Source organism: Nyctereutes procyonoides, unplaced genomic scaffold (assembly GCF_905146905.1).
Source record: "Nyctereutes procyonoides isolate TBG_1078 unplaced genomic scaffold, NYPRO_anot_genome, whole genome shotgun sequence".
Lineage (NCBI taxonomy): Eukaryota > Metazoa > Chordata > Mammalia > Carnivora > Canidae > Nyctereutes > Nyctereutes procyonoides.
Window position 1 is genome coordinate 1,000,233 of NW_026575030.1, and position 25,249 is coordinate 1,025,481.

The 25,249-nt window shown below is 38.8% G+C and overlaps 1 protein-coding gene across 1 annotated transcript in view; it reads left to right on the forward strand.

Moving 5' to 3' along the window:
• MAP3K19 (mitogen-activated protein kinase kinase kinase 19) overlaps window positions 1-25,249 on the forward strand; it is a 66,511-nt gene that overhangs the window by 16,427 nt on the left and 24,835 nt on the right. Inside the window, exons 2-3 of the mRNA XM_055316545.1 lie at window positions 17,922-18,026; window positions 23,137-23,233. Coding sequence (XP_055172520.1) covers window positions 17,922-18,026; window positions 23,137-23,233 — 202 coding nt within the window. The remainder of the gene's footprint in view (window positions 1-17,921; window positions 18,027-23,136; window positions 23,234-25,249) is intronic.

A 25,249-nucleotide genomic window follows, 5' to 3' on the forward strand; every position in this document is an offset into this window, starting at 1 on the left:
TCAAAAGCCTTTTATATGCTGCTCCTGAATTGTGTCCTCACCCTTCATAATCATTATCCTGAATTTGGGGTCAATTATTTCCTTTGTTTTGCCATCTCTGCTTATGTTCCTAAATAAGGCATAATTTACTTTTTCCTGTCTTTGAACTTTATAAAAAAAAAACTCATACTACATGCGTTCCTTTGTAACTTGCTCCTTCTCTTCATTATTGTGTTTTTGAGATTCACCCATTTTGAGGCACATAGCTGTGTTTTTTATTTTTACTGCTATCTAGTATTCCATTTGTGCCACAACTTATCTGTCTGTCCTACTTTGAAGGACACATGGGTGCTTTCCATATTCATGTTATTAAAGACAATGATGCTACTTTCCATTAGAAATTAATATGCTTAGATATCTCCTTTCTGATGGAGCACAAATAAATAAATACCTCCACTGATCCCACATTCTCCTCCAACCACATCCTTTCTTCACTCAGACTTCATCTGCAGATCTATGTCAAGAACTAGGAAAGATCTAAGATTTTACCCTGCTTACAAGCGAACAAGCTGGCCTGCCCCAATTTCTTAGATCCTCAGCATAAGAAATAGAACTGAGTTAGAGATAAAGGGCAGTTTATTACTCATAACAATAGTATTAGCCACAGGATGGTAGGAAGAAGACCAGGTGATTCCTGTTCAGACAGTAGGTTGGATTATAGGAGAGGACTCTAAATTTAGGGAACCCAAGTCTTTTGTAATGGGTAGTAAGAAAATCTACTCCTTGCTTCCAAGGCTGTTCAGTAGACAAATAAGCTTGAGAATAAAGTCTGGGGCAAAGACAGTCAGTCCTTCTGCTCATAAGACTTGTAGAAATGTGAAAGACCCAGAGAGACTTGTCTCCTAAAAATATCTACCCTTCATTTCTACATTGTCTTAGCTTCTGGTGAATTTTCCCATGCACACACCATTCTGATTAATTTGACCAACAGAAGCTAGAACTAAATCCATTAATTTGTTTCATACATACAACATTCAGTTAAAGCTGCTATCGATAGAACTCCAAGCAGCAGAACAAGGCCATATTGTACACTAGTGTCAACCATGCCATCCATGGTCCTAAACTCCTCTGACTGAACAAATCCCATAAGCCAGATGGCTTTCTCCTTAAGTTCTCTGTTGATCTTCTCACTTGGTCCAAGGCATCAACCCAGGTATAGTAGTCTGTATTAACCATTCAGACTTCACCTTGGCCCACAAGGAGGAAGTCTAGGGCAGTTTTGTCATTCATAACAACCATGGCCAGCGAACTTGAGTGCTAACCTGAATGCCTTGCAGGGATGAGGTGGTATCATCTATAATTTTAGCTAAAGGCAGGAACAAATTTTGTTCTACTTTTTCTAATTGGACATCTGACTTAGGGATAATTGTCCACAAGGGGCACATAAATGACAAGTCAGCAATCCCTCTGGGAAACTCCCTCAAGTAACCAATGGTAGCTTCATTTTGGAGAAAGTTCTGAAGTCGTCTGAGGCTACATCATCTACTGATGGTATTTACTTGAAGATTTGAAGATCTCTTATGACCACTCCTAAAGCTTAAGTCTTTATGTTTTCAGGAGCCATGCAAGTTAATGCTAGTTTTCTCTACAAGAGATATAATCCTGGGAGTACCCCTTGGGGACAAAAAGGTGGTGTTCTCAATTATTGGGTTCCTCTAAGTGGGACCTACATTAGTCAGGGGGCACAGGTTGACAGTGTCTCCATGTGATCTCTCAGCTGGCTGGTTGGTCTTAGGATTCCCAGTTCAATCTGAATAATTGAGTCTGGCCCTTGATTTGAGAGGATTATCAGTCCTGTTTATCCCTGCCAACAGCCAAGCATCATTCATTCACCCCCACAGAATGAGAAGTGATGGCTGTGGGGATGGGAGTGGGAAGAAATCTGGAGGTGCATACAAGTGATTTACATGAAAAGTGCAAAAGGTGGGGCTGTCAGCTGCAATTAGAAATAGACTTCTTGGTAAGGCTAAGGGGCATTGGCAATCAAATCATGATCAGGACTGTCTGGCAACGGATGGAAGACCCAGTAGTCAGTTACATTTAAGGTGCTTTGAACAGTTCAAGAGAGACACATACAAAGACATTTTCTTTGACAAAGAAAACTCCCTGGGTGGTTCTAAAGAACAAAGGTCATCAACGTCCCTTCCTTCCCTGTACCTTACGAGGTTGAAGATGCTCTCTCTTTAGGTACCAGGGTTGTTGGTCTCCCTCAACCACTACAAAGTCTGTGTATCCCATTTCAGTGGCTACGACTTCACCCCTATAACAGTTCTCTACTTTTTGCCCTGTCTGTGTTGGTGGCTGTGTTGCCATGTCTAATATGATGATGGATTCAGACAGCAATGAGGCAATCTGGGTTGTACAGCATCAATCAGTAGTTTTATTCCAGTCTATCTCATCAGAGAATGGATTCTTGCCATGGGCTTCTACATGAGATGACCCAGAGAGTTTGCTTCCACTGCTCATGGCCCTAAATAGAAGTGTTTTTAATCTGCAAATCTATAATTTTCTAAGAGGCAGACCCAACAGCTAGGTTATTGGCAGCAGGCTAAGAATCAGTAAAAATATAGCAAGGCTCATCAAGGGGAGTATTGGTTAGAGGTATGAGAACAATCTTGAGATTTATCCACTGAGTGGAACAACCATGTCCATTGTCAGTTCTTCATAGCTGGCACTGAGGCCAACCAACTGCAATAGCCCAGTACGCACCATCAGGTTTCATCTTGGCTGAACCATAAGTGACACAGGCCCAGGCACTTAGGGGAATCCTGTGAAACAAAATACGCTTAAGCCAGTAGTTTTGCTTCAGGTGGTGGAATGGGGGGTTAAATTCCCAACAAAGGAAAAGATCCCACTTTTTCATGTAAGGCAAAAATGTCAATGTACCCAGGATGGTTAAATTCTTAAATACACCATTTCCACTTGACAATTAAGGCTTGTTGGGCCTTTCCTACCTTGTTAGTCATTGAGTTCTAGTTTCCCCTCAAATGGGAATATTGGACCTGAGAGCCACAAGATCTCCTTGCATAATGCATTAAGTTTTAAAAAGAACCCACTAGCATAGCAAGGTAATATAAGCATGTATTTATTTATTTATTTATTTATTTATTTATTTATTTATTATTTAAAAAATCATTTCTACACCCAATGTGGGGCTTAAACTCACAACCCCTAGATCAAGTTACATGCTCCACTGACTGAGCCGACCAGGCATCCCTAATATCTGCTTTTTAAAAGTGGTATACCTACTAGACATGCCAAGAAGGCAACAAGTTCAAATCCTCAAGAAACATCCAGATAGAGACTGCCTCCTTTCACCAGAAGTTCCCCAGCTGACAAAATTATCAGTCATGGAGACTCCAAAGGATCAGGAATTCTAAAGATACTAGCACTTCTCTGCATACTCGCTCTTCATGATCAGAAGGATCCTCTTGATACTTAATGGGACTAAGAAGTGTACATGTATACCACATTAATTCTGATACATTCAGAAAGAAGCCACAGCAATAATCCACTGAATTGGCCCAAAGGGCCCTGCCTACAGAATCATATAAGCTTTCCTTCCCTACTGAAAACTTTCCTCAAACACCATTAGCTGAATCCAGACACTTATTTTTCCCAAGGGATAAGCAGAATGATGACTTGGGAATCTGAATCTAAGAGAGCCATAAAAGTTTGTCTCTCCATCCCTAACATTCATCAACATAGTCATGTCAGTGCCTTTGAAGACTTGGTATCCTTAGTCCCACTTAAAATGATCTTTTTCCTCAAAGCAGCTGAGGTCAGGGTATAGAGGGAGGGAGGGAATAGGAATATGGTGAAGGAGAGTGGCTCCAGACCAATAAGCAAGGCATATTTACTTTTGGTTTCCAGAAGCATTGAAGTTTCTTGCTGTTCAACAAAATGATCTTCTAATGTTTTTGGTCCTTACAAAGCCCTCTATCCCGTGTTGAGGTCTTTACACCATCTATTTTAACCTCAGGGATCCTTCACTTAGTGGCCACAGCCACATTGCTTTCTGACTGGAGCTGCAACCCTTTGGTTGACTCAGGCTTGGCTTTCAAAGCAGGATTTTTTTTTTTTTTTAAGGATTCCACCTTAATCTGAATCATTGGCTGACCCTTTGTCATGATAACATCTTTACATTTTCACCTGGTTTTAACATAAAAGATAAGGACATTTTCTAGGGCAGTGGGGCTAATCACAAAAATTTGCTAGATTTCTTTGTGTCATTTTCTATCTTTCCAGGGGGCCATCTTCATCAGTATTACAAACCAATCCAAGGCAGTAAGAACCTGGAACCCTACTTGGTTTATCATGGGAATCTGTCTGCCTCAAGGAAATCTCCCCAAAAGGGCTAAAGTTCCCTTATAGTAGCTAAAATCCACTGCAAAAAATTCTAAGAGCTTTATCATCATTAAATGGTTGATAAATGGTTGTCAGCAGGAAGGGGTCAGCTGTAATATAACTATTATCACTCTTCCTTAACAAATATAATGCACCTCACTACCCATATCCCAAATGAATGAGCCAAAGTTCAAAGTTTCCCTGGTTTTTGCCTGCATTAGTCATGAATTTTCCTTCTTTCCTGCTAAGTGAAGATATGCATCTCTGTAACTGTTGTCTGAAAGGGCGTAGAATTTTCTGCCCAACCAGGACAAATCTTGTATTATTTGTTATAGTGGCATGGACTAAGGCTGACTGCCATATTGGTGAGGAAGATAGCGGCCATAGAAAAATTATTAAAAACCAGGGAGCAGTTGTTTTTGAACTTATTTTCTGGTACTCAGCCTTTAACTACCACCCGGTTCCTTAAAGGGCCATTAGTAGTCAAGAAGATGGAAGATCATTTATTGACCAATTGACCATACAGTTTGGTCAACATATTTGCTACCACTTCCCATGAATTTTCTATAAATCTCATTAATTATCCCATGAAGCCCTCATTCTTCCTAGGTCATTTTTGTCTCTCTCATCATCTCATCTTCCGAAGCATCTGAGATTTTTCCTTACTTACCGCCCAAAAGGTCAGCCTACCACATTTTCAGAGTCTGAGAAGTCCTGGGTCAGAGAAAAATGACAGTTAACTATTCCCAACAGTAATGGTCAGAGTATCAAGACTTCCTGTATTTCCTGGAGCCCATTTCCACAGGGCAACATGAAGAAGTGATACCCTTATATGCAGTGGGTTGAATAAAAAGAGGGGAAACCTGAGTCTTTTATAATGGGTGGTGGGCATGTTTTTCCAATGCTCCAAAAAGAGACACTATCTCTATCTTGCAAAGTCATTCACTACATAAACATCTTTGAAAGCGTAATCTAGAACAAAGGCAGTCAGCGCCTCTGCTCACAAGACCTACAAAACACACGTTTTTGTGTGGAAGAGCATTGTCTTCCAACAGCCCCTCTAAAGGATGTTTCTCTGATCAGTCCTCACTGCCTCCACTTTCTCACCTCTTCAAATTACTGCAGTCTGGCATTGTTCCCTACCAGTCAATTGAAACTTCTCTTGCCGATGTGACCTATAATGTCCTTCATGACCTTTCAGGTCTTAGCCACATTAGACACCAATTTTTCTGGAAATGCTTTCTTCCATTAGCTTCCTTTTGGTTTTCCTCCCCCCTCCCAGGCAATATCTCTCTAGTCTCATTATGGATTCTTTCTTTTCATCCATTAAATATTGGTGTTCCTTAGTAATATAGAGATGGATCCCAGTTCTGTGCCTTAGTCCACATCTCTCACCTAAATTATATATATATATATATATATATATATATATATATATATATAGTATGTTGAGCTTCAACTATGTATCTCCACTTAAATGTCACAGATCTCAAACACAGCATGCCCACATTTTCTTCATTGTTTTTCTCCCCAAATCTAATTCTCCTGAGGAACACCAGGATCAGTGCTTTCCATTTTATTAAATAGCATCAGCATCTATTTATCTTAAATCATTCATTCACTCATTCCTAAAACATTTATTCTTGTAATAAGATGTCTTACAATGTGGACTTACATTCTAATGAAGGTGAACCACAACAAATAAAGAAACAAAAAGCACTTAATTAAATTACAAATTGCTGTTAATTCTTTGAAGTAACCAGTAGTGAATCCTCTTTTGATAAGGTGGTGAGGAAAATCCTCACTGTTATGGTTACATTTATGCTAAGACTAAAAGAATGATAAAGGATGACATTTGAAGAACATTTGGGGAAGAGAGAATAACAGAGAAAGGCTTTTGGTTAGGAAAAAACTTGCGTATTTGAGAACTTGCAGAGGAAGGGGAAAGAGTGACACAAAATGAGGCTGGAAAGGGAGGTGGGACCCAGATCCTACAGGACTACAAATACATGCAAAGGTATTTTTAAAAAGGGCTTTGTTGAGACATACTCCACATGTCATACAATTCATCCATTTAGGATGTGGAATTCAGTGGGTTTTAGCATACTCACATGAATGTGCAGTCATCACCACAGTCAATTTTAAACATTTTCATCATCTCAAAAAGAACTGCCCACTTATCTGCCCCCCCAAAAGAAACACTGAATGCTATTTCCATCACTTTCAATCTTTCTTCCTTCTTCTTATGTTAGCCCTAAGCAACCACTAATCTACTTTCTGTCTCTATAGATCTTCATATTCTGGACTTCCACATAAACAGAATCATACAGCATGTGGTCTTTCGTGATTGGCTTCTTTTACTTAGCAGACTGTTTCCAAGGTTCATGCTGTAGCATGTATCATCACTTCATTCCTTTTCATAGCTGACTAATATTCCATCATGTGAGTATACCACATTTTATTTTTTTTAAATTCTTTTTTTTTAAATTTTTATTTATTTATGATAGTCACACAGGGAGAGAGAGAAAGAGAGGCAGAGACACAGGCAGAGGGAGAAACAGGCTCCATGCACTGGGAGCCCGACGTGGGAGTCGATCCCGGGTTTCCAGGATCGTGCCCTGGGCCAAAGGCAGGCGCCAAACCGCTGCGCCACCCAGGGATCCCCTACCACATTTTATTTATTCATTTGTCCATAGATGGAAATTTGGGTTGTTTCCATTTTGGTTACTATGAATGAAGCTGTTGCAAACATTTGTATACAAGTGCTTATGTGGTCATATGTTTTCATTTCTCTTTCATTCCACTCCTTGAATTCCTAGGGGTGGAATTACTGGGTCATATGGGAACTCTATGCTTAATCATTTGAGGAATGACCAGAATGTTTTTTAAAGTGGCCATACCAGGATGCCTGGGTGTTTCAGCGGTTAAGCATCTGCCTTTGGCTCAGGCCCTGATCCTGGGGTATGGGATTGAGTCCTGCATCAGGCTCCTTGCAGGAAGCCTGCTTCTCCCTCTGCCTGTGTCTCAGCCTTTCTCTTTTTCTCTTATAAATAAATAAATAAAATATTTTTAAAAATAATAAATTGGCTGTACCATTCACGACAGTGTATAAGAGTTCCAACTTCTTCACATCCTTGTCAACACTTACTGTCATCTGACTTTTTGAATTTATCCATTGTAATGAGTTTTAGACATTTTAGACAAAGGTATTTGGAAATTGGAGAGACCTAGCAGAAGGTTTTTGTACTGTTTTAGGCCAAAGATCTTAGTGGTCTGGTCCTCAGTGGCAGTAGGGAAGCTAGACAAAAATGGACTGAAGTGAAAAACCTGGGAATTGTCTTGATTTCTGGCTCATAATCAACACCCATATCTAATCAGTTCTACTTCCTAAATGTTCCTGATTTTGCCCTCAGTTGTTCCTCCATTTCCACTGCCACTTCCCTGGTTTGGTCACCATTTTCTCTCCATGAGGCCGCTGAGTAATCTCATTGGTCTCCCAACTTCTGTTCTTCCTTAGTGATTTTTTTTTTGAAGTGCTGATCTAATCATGTCATCTCTCTGTTTAAAATCTTTGCTGGCTTCCTATTGCCCTGAAGATACAAATCTAATTCCTAGAAGAAGTTGGTAAACTCTTTCAGGATTTAGCTACTATTGATTTCTCCATCACATTTCCTTATCCTCCTTCCTCCATACTGAACTCCAACCATGTCTAATTCCTTCCAGAGCTTTGAATGTTATTTGTTCTTTTGTCCTCTGTATTACTTTTAAAAAGTTTTTATTTATTTATTCATAAGAGATACAGAGAAAGAGGCAGAGACACAGGCAGAGGGAGAAGCAGGCTCCATTCAGGGAGGTCAATGCGGGACTCAATCTCCAGACTCGGGATCACACTCTGAGCCGAAGGCAGACACTCAACTGCTGAGCCATCCAGGCAGCCCTTGTCCTCTGTATTAGTCATCTTGGGCTTTCCATAGCAAACATACTACGGCTGAGTAGTTTAAACAATAGAAATTAATTTTTTCATAGTTCTGGAAACTGAGAAGTTCAATATCAAGATTCTAGACAATCTGGTTTTTGGTGAGAGCTTTTCTCCTGGCTTATAGATGGCCACCTTCTCTTTGTGTCCTCATTTGGCAGAGAGGAGAACAAGTCCTCCTATGTCTCTTAAAATTACACTAATCTTATCAGATCAGGGCCCCATTTCTATAACCTCATGTAACCTTAATTACATCCTAGAGGCCCCTCCCCAGATATAGTCACATTGGAGATTAGGGCTTCAACATATGAATTTTGAGGAGAAATAATTCAGTCCATAACATCTACAGTACCTTGTTTACACTGTATCTTTTGCTTGAAACAATCTTTCCCCCAGTCTTTATCTGGTTAACTGAGTCTGATCTCTCAGTTCTCAGCTTAGACATGATTTTCTTCAAAATGTCTTCCTAGACCCCCCAAGACAGCTTAATTCATTTCTTTTAATTGGCACCCTCTGTCTCCTATATTTACCTTATCATTACATTTATCACACTGTGTCACAATTGCCTTTTTATCTGTCTCTGTTCCTCATTAGTTTGTAAGTGTCTTAAAGGCTGGTCCCTGCCTTGTTCATTGTTGGATTCTCAGCACCAAGGACAGTTCTTGACCCAGGCTAATCACTCCATCTTATTTGTTGAATAAATTATGCATTCAACATTTTGAATAGCATTTATTTTCTCCCTAGAAATACTTGTGGAAATATTTGCAACATTCAGGAATGTATGTCTAAATTTGGGGGGTTTATATTTTATTTTTTAAAAAGATTTCATTTATTTATTTGAGAAGGAGAGAGAGAGTGTGTGGGCACAAGAGCAGGGGTAGGGAAAAGCAGACTCCCCATTGAGCAGAGAACTCAAGACTGGGTTGGATCCCATGACACTTGGATCATGACCTGAGCCAAAGGCAGATGCTTAACTGATTGAACCACCCAGGAGCCCAGGTTTTGTTTTGTTTGTTTTTAAAAAGACATTATCTATTTATTTGTGAGAAACACACAGAGAGAGAGAGAGAGAGAGGCAGAGACACAGGCAGAGGGAGAAGCAGGCTCCATGCAGGGAGCCCGACGTGGGACTTGATCCCAGGTCTCCAGGATCAGGCCCTAGGCTGTAGGCGGTGCTAAACTGCTGAGCCACCAGGGCTGCCCAGGTTTTGTATTTTAAATTAGGGATCATACTAATAGGACATGATGCTTTATGTGGATTTAACATAATATACTCACAGACTTCTAGTTTTAAGAAAAGAATAGTATCCCCAAGAGGTGCCTGGCCAGCTCTTTTTTTTTAAAAAAAAGATTTCATTTATGTATTTGAAAGAGAGAGACAAAGGCAGTGCAAGCATGGGGGATGGACAGGGTAAAAGGGAGAAGCAGACTCCCTGCTGAGAATGGAGCCCAAATAAGCTCAATCCCAGGACCCTGAGATTATGACCTGAGCCAAAGTCAGACACTTAACCAACTGAGTCACCCAGGTGCTGCAAGCATGTGACTCTTGATCTCAGGGTTATAAACTCAAGCCCCATGTTGGGTATAGAGATTATTTTTTAAAAATAAAATCTTTAAAAAGAATAGCATCCCCAAATCATTCACGTCATGGAGATTTTTGTTTTCCTAATTTAAAAAAGGCATAGCAGTCATTTGCATTCAAATCAACTCTTCATTTTTTATGCCCCTCTTATTCTCCTTTCCTACATCATGAATCAAAGCCATGTCTAAGTTTTCTGAATAGCCTTGAAGATACTATTTGCACTCAAAAATGCTAAATAAGAATGTTGTGGTGTTGCAGGTTGTTGAATTTCTTCTGGAAAAGGGAGCAGATATCACTCTTTGTAATTACAGCAATCAAACTGCAGTTCATGTGGCTAATTGTGATGTGCAAAGACAACTATTGGCTATCAGTGAAATCCAAGCCCCCAAATGCAACTTCTACAAAGCTCATGGCAAGGCGATCTTGAACAACTTCAACACTTGCTGGTCAGTTAAATTGATGTTTGCTTCTGCCTTTGGATAGGTGGATGGGTAAATGGTAAGAAAGGCATAGACTACATATGGCTTCTTTTAAAGAAAAATAAATTCATTTCAAATGCAGTCCCAGAAAAAAAAGAAAAAAAAATGCAGTCCCAGAAAGTTTCAGGAAGAAAATAGGAGAAAGAAACAGGATCAAACAGGATACTGGGGTGGAAAACAGGATAATAAAAGAGCACAGCAGCAGTCTATTTCCACCTTCCTCCAGCTGGATGCTATAAGTCACGCAGCACCCACGGGAAATGAGATGCTCCCAGAATGCCCCCAGAGAACTGCTGTCAACTTGCTCAGAGGAGTTCCCTTGACATCATTGCCATTTGTACAATTGCTGTTTAGATCCCTTTGGACCAGCTGCACTTATTATCTTTATCCTGAAAAGGGAATCAGAGAGCCTATGCTTTGCATATTTAGTTGTAGCTAAAGGAGTAAAGAGGACATGTTTTTTAAATGCTTTCTTCTTAAGGTATCCATCTTCTTGTTTAGATCTTCTAGCCACAGAAAAGCTTTCCCAGAGTAACTTACAAAACCATATGCATAAATAAGGACTTTAATTATTGGTGACCGGCAACTGTCTACTCTTGGTATTTACCTTCAGAAATGCTATCAGATCACATGACCTTCCAACCGAAAGAAATCAATTGCTGCTAGGAAACAGTTTCTTCCATTCCTTTATGGTAGAGACACAAACAAAGAAAAAGTGAACAGAATTCTGGTCACCTAGAGTTCAAGGAAATCTACAACAAAATCCAAAGGACTGTTTAAATTCTTTTGTTGTACTAAACCATAGTCTAAAATTGCCATATGTCATAACTGAAACTTAGGACATTTTTGAAAGACAATGTCTTTTATTTTAATGGTATTGTAACAGTTATTATGATCCAATACATTTTCATAACCAAATTTTTTCACCCTAAATATTAGCAGCCACTTTTTAAGAAAATGGTGCCTACAACTGAATCCAGAACTTAATATGCAGATGCTGCATTAATGTGCTAATGCAAAACTATTCTCAGCTCAAACCTTTCATGTCGGTTCTAACTAATAATAAACATTGATTTAAGAGGTAGTTTCTTTTAAGAGACTGAGAAAAATATTAACTAATTAATTCCCACAGCACCCCTCTGAGGTAATATCATTATCTCTAGCTTGTCCCTAGAGAAACTAAGGTAGAAACATTGACTATACTGACATGGCATGAAGTGAAATAGAGATGGAAATTAGTGAGTTTCTTGGTCTATAAAATAAACAATTTGGGTAATTTGGCCTTACAGTGGTTTTTCAGTACTGAATTGTCCAAATTAAGTTTTACTTTCATTAAAACAACAAATCTCATCTATATACCCACCTCCATTTGACTATATGTATATATTTATATAGTTAAATGAGTTACCTTATTATTGTGGATCATTCATTCATTCCACAAATGTTTATTAAGCATATGTCAAGCTCTCCTCAGTGCTTTTTATATTCTATCCCCAATTATCAAAACAACCCTGCAGAGGCACCCGGGTGGCTCAATCAGTTAAGCATCTACTTTCGACTCAAGTCATGATCCTGGGGTCCTGGGATGGAGCCCCGAATCCAGCTCCCAATCATCAGGGTGCCTGCTTCTCCTTCTCCTTCTGCCTCTCCCCCCGCTCGTGCTCTCTCTCTCTTGCTCACTCTCTCTCTCTCAAATAAATAAATAAAATATTTTAATAAAACAAAACAAAAAAACAACCCTGCAGAAAAGACAATGTTATTCCTACTTACAGCTGAGAACTCTGAAGGTCAGCGAGTAGGACTGCCAGATTTTGCAAACAAAAATACAGGACACAAAAATACAGGACAGAAATTTGAATTTCAGTGATGCCTGGGTGGCTCAGCTGTTGAGCGCCTGCCTTCAGCCGAGGTCATGATCCTGGAGTCCTAGGAATGAGTCCCACATCGGGCTACCTGCATGGAGCCTGCTTCTCCCTCTGCCTAAGTCTCTGCCTCTCTGTGTGTCTCTTATGAATAAATAAATAAATAAAATCTTTAAAAAAGAGAAATTTGAATTTCAAATAAATACCAAATACATTTTTTAACATAATTATGCACCCAGTGAAAATCATTCATTGTTTAACTGGATGTCTCTTATTTTATCAGGGTGATTTTGTGAAGTGTCCTTGATCTAACCCTATTGGGGAGGTTAAATAATGAGTTTAAGGAAGTAAAATTCAAACCCAAGCCTGTCTCTCAAGCCTGTGTTCTTTCAATTCATCAGCTCCTTCTCAATATAGATACTGAGAAAGAATGTATTGAAGTTAAAATGAACATTTGGCTAAGCCAGAAGAATGTAAAGATTAGTATAAATAGCCACACAGTAAAAACATAACAGAACTAAAGCTTTGTGTTTTTAAAGGCATCTGAAGAGTTCCTGGATATAAATTTCCCAAACCAACATGGCTTGACTCCTCTGATGCTGGCTGTGAGGGATGTGGATCTGTTTGAGAGTCTCGATATGTTACTGTCTACAGACCTGTGGAGGTCCTGTCTGAGCTTCTCAGGCATCATGCATGAGTATGAGTGGTCAGTCAGCACTTGTGGGAGAGCATCTATATCATTGTTATTTTCAGAAGTCACTTGTAAACCTTGACATATAGATTGCTTTAAAAAATTCTATATACTGGGGCATCTGGCTGGCTCAGTCAATAGAGCGTGTGATTCTTGATTTGGGGGTTGTAAATTCAAGCCTCGAGTTGGGTGTAGAGATTGTTTAAAAATAAAATCTTTTAAAAAAATTTATATTGAATTGATTACACATGCATGTTCATAAAAGGTGCTCAGCAGTTGCAAAGTAATGTACAGATGTTAGATGTTGCTATCTATTGGTCTTATAATGTTGACCATTTATTTTATTTGTTTAAATATTCTTTGGATAATTTTGAAGAATGTCAAATAATTCTTGAGCTGCAAATCCCTATCCCCAAGATGTTACTAATTATTTCAGAAAGCATTGCCAATTATCAAAAGCAATTTATACTATTGGTTTATAGTTATCTAAAAATTACTATATCCCAAAATGCTCTTTTAGGAGGAGGGAAAGTAAATATTTAGCTTTTTTAAAAAATCAGAGGGTTAATAAAGTTTTTCATGTTAGAAATGCAGTTTCATTTTTTTTAAAGATTTTATTTATTTATTCATGAGAGACACAGACAGAGAGAGAGAGGCAGAGACACAGGCAGAGGGAGAAGCAGGCTCCATGCAGGGAGCCCAATGTGGGACTCGATTCTGGGACTCCAGCATCACGCTCTGAGCCAAAGGCAGGCGCTAAACCGCTGAGCCACCCAGGGAAAATGCAGTTTCCTAATGCTGTTATCTAGATATCTTGTCATCAAATACAATTAGATGACCCAAATTCTTTCTTAGTATTTCATACAAAGTTTGTTTTGGGAATAAAAGAGGAAAAGGGAGTTTCAAAATCAAAAGTATAGTTAAGAATATGAGCCATTGTAAAAGGATCAGTTAGTATAATTGGATAAAAATGGAAGTTTGAAGCTACCTTAGACTTTGGTGTTGAGATACAACTGAGGAGATTGTTTAACATGGAGATTACTGGACACCAATCCAGAGATGGTCTTCACTAGGCCTGGAGTGGGGTCCAGAATAGAGGAAATAAACAATGCCACATTGAGAAATACTAATCAATGCAAAAGAGCAAACTGAAGTCCTAATGAGTTAAGTGACTTGCTTACAGCCACATATCAAGGAAGTGGCTATCCCCTGATTCTTGGTCCTATTCTACTTTTTTTGAATCATGACCTTTGATGGAGAAAAAGCCATAAGAGATTACTGTTGCAGATGATAAGACGTTACCCTGTCCTGTAGCAATGAAGAGATTCAAATTCAAAGCTGTTACATTGGAAACCATGATCAATGTGTCCCTGGTCCCAGATTGTGACTAGTGAAGCAAGTGTAATTAATGTTCCTCTCACCATAATCTATCAATAGGGCTCTCATCATTTACCATCTGGATCTCTCTGAGCTGATGTCTAATCCTAGGATTCAGCACAACATAGGATACTTGTGCTGTTGAAGGAGCACTAAGATCAGTCAGTTGGGCTCAACAATCACAGAGCAAGGCAAAGTGAAATGAAAAGATCATGTAGAAGGATTTTATGACAAGATTGCACCACTCAACAGCGAGCCTATGAAACAAACCTATCAGCTTGATTTTAAAGAGAGATTCTACATCATTGTACTATTTTGAATGGTAAAAAGCTAAGTGTTATCAGTAGAAAAAAAGAACTATGAAGAAAGTGAGCAGTTAACTAAGTCATTAGAAAAAAAAAAAAAAAAAACAACAACCAAGTCAGCTATTCGGAATAAGAGAAAAGTTTATTAGGATGTTTTGTTCTTTACTCGATTTACTCGTCGTTGAAGAATTATGAGAATTTTTGTCTAGAGTTGGACATTCTCTGCAAATATTGGAATGTTTTTAGAATGGGAGTGGGAATAAGATAAATAGCATACTCCTTTTATTCAAAAATCTTGAAAAATTGTCACTATCTCATACATTTTGAAGTTATTATTGTTAGCTCCAAACTACGTGATTATTTTTATTTATTTGATGTCAATGTTTTTCCTCTCACATTGGTTTTTCCAATAGATTTAACTAAATAATCTTTCATGTTGATTCAATTCTTCCTAGACATCCTAAACTCTGTGATTTTAGTGGAAAATCAGCAATACATTATGTGTCACAAATACAAAGTTTTAGGAAACAACAGTTATTGGACATTCTAATGAATTCTATGCTAAAACCAGGTAAATGCTTCTATTCCACTTTCAAAATTCCCCTTATTGAAAGCCCCTTATTAGAAATCTTTCTTTTTCTACATATATTTGGTAGATTCCTTTAAAGAAATCAAGTCAACAACTATTTATTGAGCAGTGACTATGTATAAGACCCATGACTATGTATTTTGGGGGATGCAAAGAAATCTAAGACATAGTCCAAACTCCTGAAAGTGCTCAGTATGGTCAAGTACACATCACTTAAGTCAGGAAAGAAAGAGCTTCTTGTAAACTTGAAAGGGGAGAAGGGACGTACCATGATCCTTAAATGCTGGAAAAGGTTTGGAAGAAAGAGAGGGACACCTGAATGGTTCAGTTGGTTGGTCATCCAACTCTTAGTTTCAGCTCAGGTCCTGATCTCAAGGGCTGTGGGATCAGCTCCTCATTCAGCAGGGAGTCTGCATGACAGATTCTCTCTCTCTTCCCCTATTTGCTTGCACTCTCACACTCTCTCAAAATAAATCAATAAATCCTTCAAAAAATATTTGGAAGGAAGAGAAAAAGAGATAAGGTTTGATATAGGTGGGGATAAAGAGTCTGAGCAAAGACATAGATAAAGCCACAGAGAAAAGTAAAATGAAAACAGTTCCACTGGGATGCCTGGGTAGCTCAGTGGTTGAGCATCTGCCTTTGCCTCAGGGTGTGATCCCAGGATCCTGGGATCAAATCCTGCATCGGGTTCCCCACAGAGGAGCCTGCTTCTCCCTTTGCCTATGTTTCTGCCTCTCTCTCTCTCTCTCTCTGTCTCTCTCTGTCTCTCACGAATGAATAAAATCTTAAAAAAAAAAAAGAAAACAGTTGCACTGAGCAACCTGTGATCTTATGAAAGCCACTTAACTTTTTATTGTCTGATTGGATTCTGAAGCTTCTGGTCAGGGAACAAGGTTATCCCCAGGAAGGTTTCATAACAGAGGTGAGACCCCATCTGGTCCCTGAAAAACGATGAGATTAGATTTTGTGGAGCAGAGGCATCATGCTGTAAGTGAGCTTCACTTATCCAAGGGTCAAACAAGAGACTACAAAGTTTGTGTTGGGGAACTAAAATACATAAGATCAGATACCCAAAGAAACTGGTCCATTGAAGATTGATTGGGTGTATATTTTTTTTTCAATAAAATAGGGCCAGGGAATTTAAGAATTTTAAGCGAGGGAATGATGAAAGCCACCTTTTAGGAAAATTAAGTAATTGTTGTTGTGTAACATGGACTCAAAGGAAGACATTCATGCCAGGGAGCTCTATTAAGAAATTATAGGGATCCCTGGGTGGCGCGGCGGTTTGGCGCCTGCCTTTGGCCCAGGGCGCGATCCTGGAGACCCGGGATCGAGTCTCACATCGGGCTTCTGGTGCATGAGCCTGCTTCTCCCTCTGCCTGTGTCTCTGCCTCTCTCTCTCTCTCTGTGGCTATCATAAATAAATAAAAATTTAAAAAAAAAATTAAAAAAAAGAAATTATAGAAAGACCTCTAGGTGGTGACTAGGACCAAGAAAAGATTCCTCAGCTTGGTGTGGGACTGTGCCTGGCAGGTGCTGGATGTGGTGAGCGTTTGAGCTATTGCAAAAGAATTCACAGAATTTAGTGACATAAAGCTGATGGAGACAAAAGCTGAGAGAGTTCAATCAAATATGATTCCAAAGTTTCAGCCCTGGGAAGTGGGAAGATGGAAAGACAATCAACAAAGTAGAAGACCACTCTGGTTTGGTGAGGATATTGAGGGTAATGGGTTCTAAAGCATTGCTCTTGATGGAACCTTGAGACTTTCAAGTAGCGATTTTCTGTAGGGCAGGGCTGTGGGAAGAAATGGATCGGTATGGTAGTTTGGAAGTTCACTACAAAAAGGAGACTATGAGGATCTGGAAGTGGATAAGATCCCTGGAGAATTGAGAGATGGTGGCAAAACTGCAAGGGCTGAGCCAAGGAGGTATACTCACAGTTAGAGAGCGGTATGCATGTAGGGACCCAGGTCTGTGAGAGAGAGAAGAGGAATTGGGAGAGAGTTGCAAGGAGTGGGAATATGCCAGCTTGGAAGAGGTTACAAAGCAGATGTGATAAGGAAGTGCAAAGTTTCCATAACAGGCTAGAGGCAGAAGATAGATCCCAAGTAGTAAGGAAGGAAAATGTGGTGAAGAAATGGAGGATCCGTGCAATTTTGAGTCAGTTGCAAAATAAATGGAAGAGCCATTGGAAGAGGAGGAAGTTTTCATCGAAGAGCCTGCCATTATTTGAAGTCATGACAGCAAGAGGAGGATGCATATGAGAGCACTGTCCCTCAGGAACTGACCGGGAGTTCACTGCTTGGTGTTCAGAACTCTGCCAATTTAATGTGGCCTCAGGGGTTAGACAGAAAACGTGCCTGGTCTCAGTAACTATAGAGCAAATGTAGTTTCCAGTTCCAGTTGACAACCTCATTGTTAGGGGTTTCACTTAGCAACTTTGCCTTTTTTTTTTTTTTTAACAAACAAAACCCCATCCATTCTGTGTACTCTTGTCCTCGCATCGTTTCCTGTGAAAATTATTGCCTGAAGCTTCATTAGGATCCCAGATCACTATTTTAGGAAAATCTTTGACAAAATGGAACTGATTTTAGAACCAAGAGCTAGATCTTCCTATGAAATTGATGGAGATGAGTCTTATCAAAACACATTATTCTGTTTCTTTTGGCAGAAAGACATGCTTGACATTTGTCATGATACAAACTCTTCTCCAACTGATATGATGACAGTTACTACAAACCAAAATATAATCTTGCAAAGCATCAGCAGCAATGAGGTAAGATGTTCTCTACTGCTTCATTTGTGTTGCTTGAATATTTTATAACAATCATATATTACAATTATATTTTTAAATGTAATCACAAAGTAATTGAAAGCACATTTAATAAGACAGTGTTCCACAAGTTTAACCTCAAGGCAGTAATTAGCTAGTCAACTCGGAATCTTGTGCACAGTGTGTATGTGTACCTAATACCACAGAATATTGAATATTGAAGCCATACTAAATAATAAAATATAGCTTGTGTTTATGTGTGTTAATGTGGAAAAAGAGAGGATCGTTAATCTATCATGCCAATTCCATCACAGGGTACCACAAAGAAAGTGCCTTCTTTTGACCCCACTCACCACCACTCCCTACCATGATGAATTACTCCACAAAAAGTCCCTCACGGTACAGGGACAGTACTAGCAGCAAACAGTGTAATCCATAGAAAACTGTGGACTGATGCACAATATATACTGCAAACTGGTAACAGTGATTGCCTATGGGGAGAGAATTAGAGACGAACTTTGCATTGTGTACTCATTTACACCTTCTGAATTTTTATAAAAATTAACATAGTCCAAACAGTTAAAAATATCACTACCCTATATTTTGTTGGTAAGAAAGAATATGGCCATAAGTTGTTTATATTTAAAAGTTAATGAGGTATGGACTATTATAATATTTATAAACAATAATAAGGACTTTGGAGATTGTGGAATAAAGACTTTTCAGTCCCCTTCTCTTTCCAAAAATCACCCCCCAAAAACCAAAGAAAACAAAAACCGAAACTTTAATTTAAAACACTTTCTTGGGTATCCCTGGGTGGCGCAGTGGTTTGGCGCCTGCCTTTGGCACAGGGCGCGATCCTGGAGACCCGGGATCGAATCCCACGTCGGGCTCCCGATGCATGGAGCCTGCTTCTCCCTCTGCCTGTGTCTCTGCCTCTCTGTCTCTGTGACTATCATAAATTAAAATAAAAATAAAAAAAAATAAAACACTTTCTTATTTTGAAATAATTATAGATTCATAGGAATTTATAAAAATAGTACAAAGAAGTCCTGTGTAACCTTCACCGGCTTCCTCCAATGGGAACTATTATCTAACTATAGCAGATTGTCAAAACTGGGAAATTGACATTGACACATTACAATTAACTAAACTATAGACCTTGCTTGGATTTCAGTAGAATTTGCATACATTCCTTTTTCTTTCTATTTCTGTTTGTGTGTGTCTGAGTGTATAGTTCTGTGACTTTTTTTTAAGATTTTATTCATTCATTTTGGAGAGAGAGAATGTATGCACATGCATGGAGTGGGAGAAGAGCAGAGGAGGAATAAGAGGATGGAGGAAAGAATCCCCTGCAGACCCCACGCTGAGCAGGGAGCCTGATCAGCTTGTACCGTTACCCGAGACCACGTCCCTAGCCTAAACCAAGACTTGGTTGCCCAATTGACTGAGCACCGAGTCACCCCTGGTTCTGTGCCATTTCATCCCCTGAAACACTAGAATCAAAATATGAAACTGGGGGCTCCTTAGTGGCTCAGTCAGTTAAGCATCTGCCTTTGGTTCAGGTCATGATCCTGATGCCTGGGCCCCGGGATCAAGCCCTGCATTGGGCTCCCTGCTCAATAGAGAGTCTGCTTCTCCCTCTCCCTCTGCTCCTCCCCCCAGCCCATGCTTGCTCTCTCTCTCTCTCAAATAAAGAAGTAAATAAATCTTAGGAAACAAAAACAAAAACAACTTACTACCCTTTTATATAGCCACATCCTCCCCTCTTCCCAAATCCCTAGCAACTACTGATCTATTTTCCATCTCCATAATTTTGTCATTTTAAAAATGTCATATAGGGATCCCTGTGTGGCGCAGCGGTTTGGTGCCTGCCTTTGGCCCAGGGCGCGATCCTGGAGACCCGGGATCGAATCCCACGTCAGGCTCCCGGTGCATGGAGCCTGCTTCTCCCTCTGCCTATGTCTCTGCCTCTCTCTCTCTCTCTCTCTGACTATCATAAATAAATAAATAAATAAATAAATAAATAAATAAATAAATAAATAAATATAAAAAAATAAAAAAAATAAAAATGTCATATAAATGTAATTATCATACCTATAATTTTTTTACATCTGTTTACATTTTTGACATCTTTTGAGACTGGCTTTTTCTACTCACCATAATGCCCTTGAAATAGATCCAAGTTTTGAAATAGATCCAAGTTTTATCAAATTTCTTTACATCGCTAAGTAGTGTTCTATGGCATGGATGTTCACAGTTTACTTAACCATTCACCTGTTTAGAGACTTTTAGGTTGTTTCCAGTTTGGGGCTATTACATGTAAAGCTACTATGAGCGATTGTTGTTTTTGGTTTTGTTTTTTTAAAAGATTTTATTTATTCATTCATGAGAGACACAGAGAGAGGCAGAGACACAGGCAGAGGGAGAAGCAGGCTCCATGCAGGGAGCCTGATGTGGGACTTGATCCCGGGACTCCGGGATCACACCCTGAGCCAAAGGCAAAGGCTCAACCGCTGAGCTAACCAGGCGTCCCTATGAGCAATTGTGTATAGATTTCTGTATAAACATATATTTTCAGGGGATCCCCCGGTGGCTCAGCGGTTTGGCGCCTGCCTTTGACCCAGGGTGTGATCCTGGAATCCTGGGATCGAGTCCCGCGTCGGGCTCCCTGCAGGGAGCCTGTTTATCCCTATGCCTCACTATAATTACATGAAATGGTAGAAATATATTTTGAGGTCTCATAGAGTATTCCAGACTAAGGATCTGAACAAAAACGCAAAAACTATTTATATATATAACATATATACTTTTATATATATAAAATATATACCTTTATATTTTTATGTAGATAAAATAAGTACCGTATATATTTTTAAATAGATAAAATAGTTTAATATATATAAAAAGGAAAAATTCAACAGTCAATAAACATGTGAAACTATCTCCAAACTTTTCTACTAATCAAAGTATACGCATTCAAGAACAATAAGATGACCAATTCCATATATTATTAAGAATTGATGATAATTAAAAAGGGAGAAGATGTAGCAAAACATCCTCATGCACTGCTCATAAAGTATGAGCAGTAAATGTAAACTGTACTTCTAAAGTACTGTGTGCAAAACAACTTAAAAACATTCATATTCTTTGAATCAATAATTCCATATCTAGAAATTTACTCTAAAGACAAAATACAAAATTGGAGTATTAGTTACAAGGATGTTCACAGCATTATGTGTGATAATGAAAAATTAAAAATTGCCTAATAAGCATTCTGGGCTTATATTGTAAGACTCATGGGGTTTACTAAACATTGTCATGACCCTCTGATAGATACTTGTTGAGGGAAAGAATTTACAATTGCATTATAATAATGTTTACTTAGTAAATTGCTATATAATTTGTATTTGTCTTCCATGAGAAAGCTGGATAAAGTATTATGCAACTATATTTTTAAATATTTAGGAAATAAACTAAGGAAATATTATTTCTATGCTAGCAGTGTTTGCTTTTTATTTATAGGATGATAGTTTATTTCTACTGCATTCTCAAAGATCCGTTTTTATTTTTCTATATATTCTAAAAAGAGTACCCTCCTCCCCTTTAAAATTGGATGGGAAAAGAAAGAAATTTGCCACATAGTGGTAGAATTTTTGAAATGCAGAAAAGAGCAAACTATGAAATTCACAACCGTCTAGTATCAGGGTGAACCAGTCCAGGACTCTTACTTGTCACTGACAACCAGGATGGTCTTAGATTGGGTACCCAACCTTTGCCAAGAGATAGAAAATGCTTTAAAAAGCAGGTACTGGGGATCCCTGGGTGGCGCAGTGGTTTAGCGCCGGTCTTTGGCCCAGGGCGCGATCCTGGAGACCCGGAATCGTATCCCACGTCGGGCTCCCGGTGCATGGAGCCTGCTTCTCCCTCTGCCTGTGTCTCTGCCTCTCTCTCTCTCTCTCTCTCTCTCTCTCTCTGTGTGACTATCATAAATAAATAAAAATTAAAAAAAAAGCAGGTACTGCTGCTTAATATGTATGACTATGAGGTTATTATGATTGAATACCTAAAATATTTTAATGGCAGTGTAAATAGAGGATTTTATTTTTATTATTTTCTGTGATAATTAAAATGAACAAAGTGGAAAGGATCCCCAAGCTTGATTGAGAATGAACAAATGACATATCAGAGGCTTGTGACAGACTGCCTACCTGTGTGACAGGCATTGGAGCTTAGGGCAAAGACTTTTTTTTTTTTTTTTTTTTTTAACCAACAATTCCCTTAAATAGGTGGTTCACCTGGATAATAGAAGCCAGAGAGCTCGTTGTAACTTTTGGAGTTTGAGGGGTTATTTTAACTAATACTCGCATCTATTAGTGTGCTAGACATTAAATAGGGCCAAATCACTAACAGCAACAACTTCTAAGGAAGGAACCTATCGACAATGAATTCTAATAAGAAAACACTTTGTATTTCTAGAGTAAAGAGTACTTTTCATAAATCAAGTTGATTTTCAACCACATTTTTTAGCATAATGATTATTTTCTAGAGGGTAAAAAGGAAGTTTTTCTTTCCTTGAGAGGTTGCATGCCATGATTAGATCAGAAAGTTGTCATAGTGAAAACTTTAATCAGCTTTGCTGCTTCCTTTCAGTCTAGAGTTATATCTGTAGCTTCCATACGGGGTAAGGATTTCCACCTCCACCAATTGTAAATAATGCCCGAGGAAGGCATTATGGAAAAGACCATGTTCCTTTGGGGCTGTTCACTGCTGTGGCCAAAGGATTCTTTCCAGTTACCCACCCAGATGGAATTTGTGGCAGCTTAGTAGCCTGGACGCTGACATGATAAAAGTATAAAATACTGAATTTCTATGTGTCTATGTGATTTCAGCTTTGATCTTCATTTTCAATTATGCAATTAATCATGTCCACATCTGTGTGAGCTTGGTGCTCCAGGAGGATAGATTTTTTTCCCCATTATTTTAGTCCTAAATACTTTCTCCAATTTAAGAGGAATCTACAGTGTGAAACTTTGGCTTAGAAAAATCAATAATCATTCGGTCAACAAAGCAGTACATTGAATAACTAAGTTGCTATTTCATGATATTGCAGGAGTTTGACCAAGACGAGGACTGCAGTCATTCCACATTGGTTTGTGAAGGAGGAGATCCAAGCGGTGATGGACAAGATTGGCAACCCAGGACAGAAGGTATCTGGCTTCTGTCCTTGACATGTTCCCAAAGATAACACTGATCATTTGGACTCCCCGCCCCCTTACTACCCCAACTTCAGTAGTGCTCGGTAGAGAATTTTAAAAACACAGAAAAGTACAAAGGTAAAGAAAACTCATTCACAAATCCTATCCTTTGGTCCTTTTTTTTTTTTTTTTTTCTATCCTTTGGTCCTTATCTCAATCAGAGTGTCTTGTCAACTTGGTCAAATGGCCGTCTCTCTTATGTCTCTCTCTTGACTCACCTCACCCCAGCTCAGCCAGCCATCCTCTGCCCCTTTTCTTTTTGTCTGATAACACCTTTTGCCCCCATTTGTTTCCTCTCAGAATCTTCCATCAGGGAGCTGATGGAAGCTCTCCCTTCCAGAACCAAGCATTTCTCCCAGAGCTTCTCTCTTCAGGAAAAGATGGGGGACTGAACAAGGCACTAAAGCCCCAAGTTTCAGTCTTTTATTCCATGAAGACTTAAGTCTGGAATTTTCCAGAACAACACTCATTCCAAATATGTTATCTGGTCATATCCATGGGGGACTTTACATTTAACAGACCACAAAGTATTTGCAGCTCTCACTTCAGAAAATAGTCTCCACAGTGATCACAATGACCTGTCATCTACTCACCTATAAACTTCTAAATTAAATGTTTAGTCACACTGCTCCGATTTCTCTTCAGCAATTTTCGGATTTCCATTTCTAACTCTCCAGGGAGGCTATCCGTCTTAAGACTCTTTTCTTCTGCAACCTCATGAACCAAACACTGCAGTGCTGTCCTAAAGGCTATCTCCTTCGGCCCCTTATATGATGCTGCCCTCTTCTGGGCAGCTCCTGCCTCTCTCAAACTCACTCCGAATCTTTCTCCAGCTGAGGATGGAGAATAGTTTAGTGATAGTTGAAATAATTAACACCACAGAACCTGAAAAACCTAATTAAAATGAAAATATCCTGGCCCTTATCCTGGCCCTCTTCCAAACACCCCTTGTGGTCTGACTTTGATTTTCAAACACTTCAAAGCAGAGGTCTCAGAACAATTGTGTCTCAAGCACCTTCCAAGAGGTTAAATAATTTGTCTATTCTACTCAATCTGGAGTTGGCTTGCCATCTGAGATGCAATTAATTCTTTTAAGATAATTTATGATTTTAATAGTTTTAAAATATATAACATTTTCGTATAGGAGCCATAGCACATATGTAGCATCTCCATTAAGCTCTTGCTTAAAATTTGAGCTTTTATAACATGGGTTACAAACTTGAAAGAAAGAATTATGTTTCAGATAGATTTTCTTCTCATAGTTGATAGTCTTTAGTAATTACTTTTTTAAGTCACAAATCTGAAATAAAAATGTTTGGGGCACTACTGTGCGTTGTATTCATCTTAAGTATCAATAAATCTCTTTAAATCCATTTATGTGTTTCCAACATACTCGAAGCTGTTGATATGCAACACACTTTATAAAGACTTTATTTATATGCCATATGAGTATCTTATTGTTGTAGATACGCAAAACTTAATCATTTAGTTTATCTCTGTTTATTCACTGTATTCTATTCAAAAGGGAGCATCACTAAGATATATATAAACCCTATAATGCTTTGATCACACCCACAGACTTGAACAGCTAATATTCCTACAGCACTCATTGGTTTAATTATAGGCTTTTATAGGTGGTAATTTGTAAAATACAATTTATGGTCCCCCTAAAAATCCCTCATCTTTTTCCTTAGTCTAAAAATCTTCTTGCATTTGTCAATCAGCTATTTTCTTAGAACAATTATCAGATGCAAACCTTGTAGCCATGTTGAGCATGTAAAATCACTCTTTTCATAAATGGAATAAGAACTTTTCCCTTGAAATCAGTAGGCTTAAAATTTTTTTGATGCAGTGTATATTCATCAGGATTCTTAGTTGCAGGGACACCTGGGTAGCTCAATGGTTGAGCATCTGCCTTTGGCTCAGGGCCTGACCCCAGGGTCCTGGGATCAAATCCCACATTGGGTT